This window comes from Trichoplusia ni, chromosome 5 (genome assembly GCF_003590095.1).
Source record: "Trichoplusia ni isolate ovarian cell line Hi5 chromosome 5, tn1, whole genome shotgun sequence".
Taxonomy (NCBI): domain Eukaryota; kingdom Metazoa; phylum Arthropoda; class Insecta; order Lepidoptera; family Noctuidae; genus Trichoplusia; species Trichoplusia ni.
This window is the reverse complement of record NC_039482.1, coordinates 749,010-755,654: the sequence shown is the minus strand read 5'-3', so window position 1 is coordinate 755,654 and position 6,645 is coordinate 749,010. Positions and strand designations below refer to the sequence as shown.

Genomic DNA, 6,645 nt, shown 5'->3' with positions numbered 1-6,645 from the left:
AATGGTGCGCCTTTTTTGACACAACCTGAGGAAGAATGGCCAGTACATAAGGTGTTACATACGATACTACCTGAAACAAAAGTTAGTCTGACTGTACAAAGCGAAGATAATTCTAGTTTCAATTTGTTTCTTACTTGTTCTAACCTTTATAAAATGCAAAGAGTTTTGGCGTACATATTACGGTTTAAAGAAAATTGTAAATCCAAAACAAATAGAATTAAAGGCAATTTAACAGTTAGTGAATTAAGGACGTCATTATCTATGTTGGGCAAGATGTCACAACGAGAATCGTTTAAAACGAAATCCAATCTTTAGAGAAAATGGGATGTATTAATCGTAAATCGAGAATTTCGTCTTTAAATCCGTTTCTAGACGACAATAAGGTCTTACGTGTAGGAGGTCGCATTCAAAGGGCACTTGTATCCTATAGTAAGAAACATCCGATTATTATTGATTCCAAACATGCGTTTACGAAGCTTTTATTTAAGCATGAACACCTACGTCTTTTACACTGTGGACAAACACAATTATTGTCATTAATTCGCGAAGAATTTTGGCCCATCGGAGGTAGAGTTCTAGCAACACAAACTATACATAATTGTGTTCCGTGTACCAGGTTAAAGGGTAAAAATGTACAACCAATAATGGGTAACTTACCTATCTCGCGTGTCAATCCGGCTCCTCCATTTGAGACGTGTGGCACCGACTTCGCCGGTCCCTTTCTAATTTCAAGTCGCAAGGGTCGTGGTGCGAAAACAAGTAAATGTTACTTGTGTATTTTCGTTTGTTTTGCCACTAAAGCAGTGCATTTAGAGGTTGTAAGCGAATTGAGTACTAACGCATTCATTCTATGTTTACGTCGATTTATCTCTAGACGCGGTAAGCCACAAACAATACATTGCGATAATGGCAAAAATTTCGTAGGAGCGAATAACGAGTTAGGCAGAATGCTGCGGTCCGCCAACGGCTCCGTCACTGATTTCGGTGTCCGTGAGGGCATAGATTTTAAATTTAGTCCGGTCTATGCACCCAACTTTGGTGGCATCTGGGAGGCTGGCGTAAAGACGGCTAAATTTCATTTAAAACGTATAGCGGGAAATACAAGCCTAACTTTCGAAGAGCTCTGTACTCTTTTTGCGCAAATTGAGGCAATTTTGAACTCGCGTCCGTTGACACCTTTGTCATCGGACCCTTCAGATTTTACGCCGTTAACACCCGGGCACTTCCTTATCGGGCGTCCTTTATCGTCATTACCGTCTCCAACAACAACCAAGATCTCCATAAACCGATACCAGCAACTGGAGCGAATGAGACAAAACTTCTGGTCTCGATGGTCAAAAGAATTCTTGTCTGAACTTCAGCAGCGAGTTAAATGGCATCGATCCTGTGGGAGCAATGTAAGAATTGGAGACATGGTCGTAGTCAAGGATGATCAATTACCGCCGATGAAATGGCTCCTGGGGCGCATAACCAAAATATACAATGGACCTGACGGAATCTGCAGAGTTGTTGACATTGCTACGTCAAAGGGCATCATCAAAAGAGCGTTGACAAAGGTCTGCGTTCTGCCCACCGGAGATTCCCGTGAGCTCCTTGGAACCTCAGCTTCCAAGGGGGGGGAGTATGTTGACAACGCACAAGACCACAGCGGGGGTGCGGGGTCCGGGGGCGCGGAGGCATAGTCACGACAGCGCCGAACCAGACGGCGAGTACGAGTTCACTCACCGACGCGGTGACATTTCACGCGTCAAATAAATCAAAAATGTAATACAAGGCAAAAATGTAATACAAGGCAATAATAAAGACATTTTTGCAGTTTACTCGTTTTAACTTAATAACGTAGTAAACAAATTGCTATGCATTGCCGCGCACCGACTAAAGGACGGAGGTTCAGATTTAGTCAGTAAGTGTCTGACATTGCCCGCTTCCTCCCCCAAGGAGGTGGGTGTTCATAAGTATTACCTGGTGACAAACAGACAGAATGACAGATAGCAGATCCTTTGGGTACAGAACCCAGTAAACAAACTTTTCAAATATATATTTTAAGCACTAGGTGAGGGACTCCTGACGAAGGTTAAAGGCAAGTATTTTCTAAGTAAAGAGTCCCAAAACGATTGGATGATATCGTCTATTTTAAATTATTAAAATGTGGTCATAATAATCACTATGAAAGATACATTATTACACAGGTACCGTCGGCAAAGAAAGTGGACGAACAAAGCGAGATTTACAAACAGTCTGAAATTTAAATTTATTATCTAAATGACAATACTGTTGTTTATCTTACAGAAAGATACAGCAGTTGAAATCCAGCCCCAATACTCAAGCCATATTCAATTTTCTTGTGTTTTTTTTATCTTATAAGTATGACTAAGTTCTTGAACAGTTAGTTTACTGTCGTAACCAATCGAAACAAAAGCGGTTTGATATTTATTTACATTATCTTTTTAACTTAACTTTGTTAGTGCATAAATGATATATTATTAGTACCTACAAGTGCTCATAAGTCATTTCTACGACAAACAGACTACACGGCCTAAAAACGTATTTGAAGTAATGGTGGCGGTTTTTACAGTACTTTGCAAGGAGTTTCAAGATTTACGAAAGACGACGAAAAGGTGAAGGACGAGCTGCATCTTCTAGCTGTCATCAGAAAATTAAAATTGAATTAATTAAACATTAAAATTGATTCAAGAATTGTACGTACAAATTAAACAAGCGTTTTTAATAAGTTTTATTAATCTATTCTGTCAGTAATCTACTATTAAAAATAAAAATAAATTTAAAATTTAAATCTGTTTATTTCCATGAAAAAAAAAGTAATTCTAAATACTACATAAGTAGCAAAAATCTATTACGTCTATATTGTAGGCCCTCATGGAGTCACAGTCTTATGAAAATATGTTTTTAGAGTATTTTTCACAATATTAATTTTATTTTGTTTTGTTTAATTTTTACAATTTCTTTATTTACTGAATTTAAAATATGAGGTAGCAGGTATTTCCAAACTCTCTTACCATAATCATTAGCTTATATCACACGAAATATTGTCATTTCTAACCTTTCAACGTATATCCTACTACTATTATAAAGGCGAAAGTTTGTAAGTATGGATGTATGGATGTTTGTTACTCTGTCACGTAAAAACTACTGAATGAATTTGAATGAAACATAGGCTACAATTTTTGAGGTTTCTAATGTGAGGTCGTAAAAAACACATTTTTTGCGCTTACATTGCAAACGCTGACTGAATCCTACAAGATAGATAGAAGGCAGGTATAAATTATAACTTATATCTTCTAACCACGCGGACAGAGTCGCGGGCAACAGCAAGTACTACTTATAATTACAAATAATTGTACTATTTTACGCTAAATTAAACTAAACTAATATTTACATTTTTAAAACTATATCAGTATAAAAAGAAAAATATACATTATTACTTACCATAATCATTAACATTTGGCGGACAGGCATATAATGGCATATAAGATAAATATTTGAGGTGAGCTGGTCTTTTAAATTTAGTAAGTGAGTGTATTTTATTATGGTAACCAGAAACAATGGACTACTTTATCATATGCATTCAAGATTTTACAATATTGGAACAGCTTGCTGTAATAATTTCTAAATTTGTATTTAATTTTAAATAGTACAATAAATTTTAATAATTTTATCTGTAAGTCATAAATATTTTGCAGATATGTTTTATATGTTCTGCCAAAACTTGAGATACCATAGTTGATTATAGAATTAGCAGAGCCATATAAACTTATAAGTCTTAACGTATAATATGGTAACTTATTCTTAAGTATGCATAGTTTAGCCAGGATTGCTTTAAGTTTCGTACATATATGTTCAATGTGAGCCCCCCAGTTAAATTTGTGATCCACAATCAACCCCAGATAAGTAGGTATGGCTTTCTACTATAAAACCGTGCAAAAAATATACCCCAACTTTTCCGGACTTTCGAACTTGAGACCATTCTGAAATTTTAAACATACAGCAACTCCAATTGCTTGTGTTTGGACCAACAAACCATGTAATCATATTTAATTAACAGGAACCATGCAAATGCCCAGTCGTTCTATAAATATCTAATTGTTCCATGCAACGATGATTGGTAATAACATCTCAAGGGCGCATACTGTGTGCCAATATGAATCTGTTGTCAAAGGTCTTGTCTTTTGTTTCATCTGTTCGTCTCACCAGACTTAAGATATTAGCTGAAACTCATACTCAAAAAAGTAATTTGAAGATTTTGGGTATTGCCGAAATGAAAGTTTGATGTCAAAAGTTTACTTAATTAAAAGTAATCTTTGGATATCTTAATCTCCAGACACTTTGATAAAGTTGTATGAAACTTTTTGTAAAAGTTTTCGGCAAAAGTTTTAGATGAAGCGACAAGTTTTTTCTCTATAGAAGCAAAGGCGCAGGTAACAGGATGTTTATCAAATTCAGTTTCGCCTGTATGCACTATAGGATGTAGCTTTATTATCAGAGGGGGCACTAACAACGGCCAGACAGAGGGGAAGAGATGCGGTGGGGTCTCTCGGGCGGCGGCTGCGCGCGCCGGCCAAGCTTTCCATATTATTGATTAATAATTCCTCTCGGTGCCACTCAGAAGCAAGACGTGTCGTGCGTGCATTCCTGTATTTCTGATTTCCTGATACAAATAATAAAGAAGCATAAAAATGTCGAAGAAACTCGGGCCGGAGGAGAACTTCTGGCTGCCGTTCCAGCTGGAGATAATTAAGAGGGTGAAACGCCACCCGATTATCTACATCAGGGACATCATGATGACCCCGAACCAGTACCGGGCCGCTGTGTCCACCGCTTGGGAGAGGATTGCTCGCGAAGTGCGTGTGCCGCGTAAGTTCCATTTGTTTACTATCAATATTTTTATTTACTTTGTCTCGCTAGCGATATTTTTTTTGTTTTTGTTTTGTTTTCTTTCTTCTGTTGTTATTGTTTTGTTTTCGTGGTCTGTTGGCTAGAGGGTTCGATTCCCTGTTGGCTTGTGTTTGTTTATTTTTAATAGGATCACTTAAGTGCTATTTTGTATTAGTTTGGGGATATAATATTTTAATAAAAGTATTTTTGTCTAAGCCGAATTGATTTAAAAGTTATTTTGCAATGCTGGTTCCGTATATCATGCTAAGGTTATTGTTAATATAGCATCGCGTATTGATATCTCAATTTACTGCATACTTAGAGACACGCATTGTCAATCTCTGCTATAGCAATTGTGTTGTGTATTTGTATATAGCAATGCTCGCGACTGTATTACACGATAGCGAATCACTTAGGTATATATTGAGTATGTACTTTTGAATACGTGTCATCATCACAATAAACAAAAGAATAGCTATTTTTAGGTAGAAAATATGTTGGTAAATAATCACATGCGAACCTAAACATCGAATTGACACTCATTTCTATAAATTATACTAGATTGTTACTATTGCTCCAGATAAAAAAAGTTAAAATGGTTTAATATAATCAAGTTTTTTATATCTTTGCAGCGAAAGTCTGCAAGCAGGAGTGGTGGACTATCAAGCTGAGGTATGCCAAGCTGAACAACATGATTCGCTACAGGAAGGTATCGGAGGAGGTGATCAAGCAGCACCCGAAGACCAGCAAGTATCTGGATGGATGCCTGGAGTTCATGGATGGATACATCTACGAGATAACGGATGACCAGATCCCGCCGTGCGTTCACAAGCGTTTCAACAGAATGTTCGGAGTGACCTCCAAGGAAGTGGTCACAAAGGAGATGGTTCAGGCCTTGCTCAAGAATCGTACGCAGCAGGAAGAGAGCAAAGATGAGCTGGGCAAGATTCATGTTCAGAACTTGATGAACATAGTAGAGAACGCTGTGGAGCGCTCACTGCGCGAGATGTCGCTGGCTGACAAATCTAACATCCCCGAGACCCCTGAGTCGCGAGCTTCGGGTAATACCGCGTAATTTACTTATTTGTACTTTTATAATTAGTACCTAGTTTTGTACTACTAATACTCATTCTATACTGCAGTTCGTGCTCTCGAAAGCCGGCAGTAAGCGACTACTCATAAACGATTGGACTGCGAGTGAAGGGATGCTATGAGATGGATATAATAGCAATTGAGTGAAATTGGAGGTTTTGACGGAGATGGGACGAAATTAACAAACAAAGAGCTTATAACTTCATTTAATAATGGGGTGGCGCTAAAGTTGGATATAACAACGCTATTTGGAAGGAAGCGGAAGCAAACATTTGGAAAGAATTAGACTGAATGATGAACGACATTTCAATTTTAAAATTTAATGATATCAAAAAGTCTATGTACTTTTTGTTAGTTTTAGCTGTGTTTTAATCAAAAATAATACTATTCTGGTAAATGTATGTATACTCATTGTAGAACTTACTTATCTGATGATTAAATAACTTCTCTCGCATAACCGTTGTTTTTTGCTTAATAAATCTCGTAAAACCTGGCGAATTGTACAATTTCAAATCAAGCTGTACTTTTATAAATGCAAAGCAAAACGCTCGCGTAGGCACTGTGTTTAATATACAATATCACTTCACATAATCATCTTATTGAAACACAGCATTCCTAATTGACAACACACTAAAACACGTTCCAAAACATTGATGAATA

The 6,645-nt window shown here is 37.1% G+C and overlaps 1 protein-coding gene across 1 annotated transcript; it reads left to right on the top strand.

Annotated features, from left to right (window-relative positions):
- The first annotated feature begins 4,454 nt into the window (after nucleotides 1-4,454).
- Nucleotides 4,455-6,442, top strand: LOC113494081. The gene is made up of 3 exons (XM_026872228.1): nucleotides 4,455-4,872; nucleotides 5,526-5,954; nucleotides 6,036-6,442. Exons 1-3 carry the CDS (start codon nucleotides 4,695-4,697, stop codon nucleotides 6,059-6,061), a joined length of 633 nt encoding a protein of 210 aa, XP_026728029.1. The 5' UTR covers nucleotides 4,455-4,694; the 3' UTR covers nucleotides 6,062-6,442.
- Nucleotides 6,443-6,645: the final 203 nt, after the last annotated feature.

Bases quoted from the DNA above. Each gene is read 5' to 3' on its own strand.
- LOC113494081 (XM_026872228.1), top strand. From the start codon at position 4,695: ATGTCGAAGAAACTCGGGCCGGAGGAGAACTTCTGGCTGCCGTTCCAG. The intron at 4,873-5,525 runs GTAAGTTCCATT...ATATCTTTGCAG, and splicing joins TCGCGAAGTGCGTGTGCCGC to CGAAAGTCTGCAAGCAGGAG. The intron at 5,955-6,035 runs GTAATACCGCGT...TCTATACTGCAG, and splicing joins CCCTGAGTCGCGAGCTTCGG to TTCGTGCTCTCGAAAGCCGG.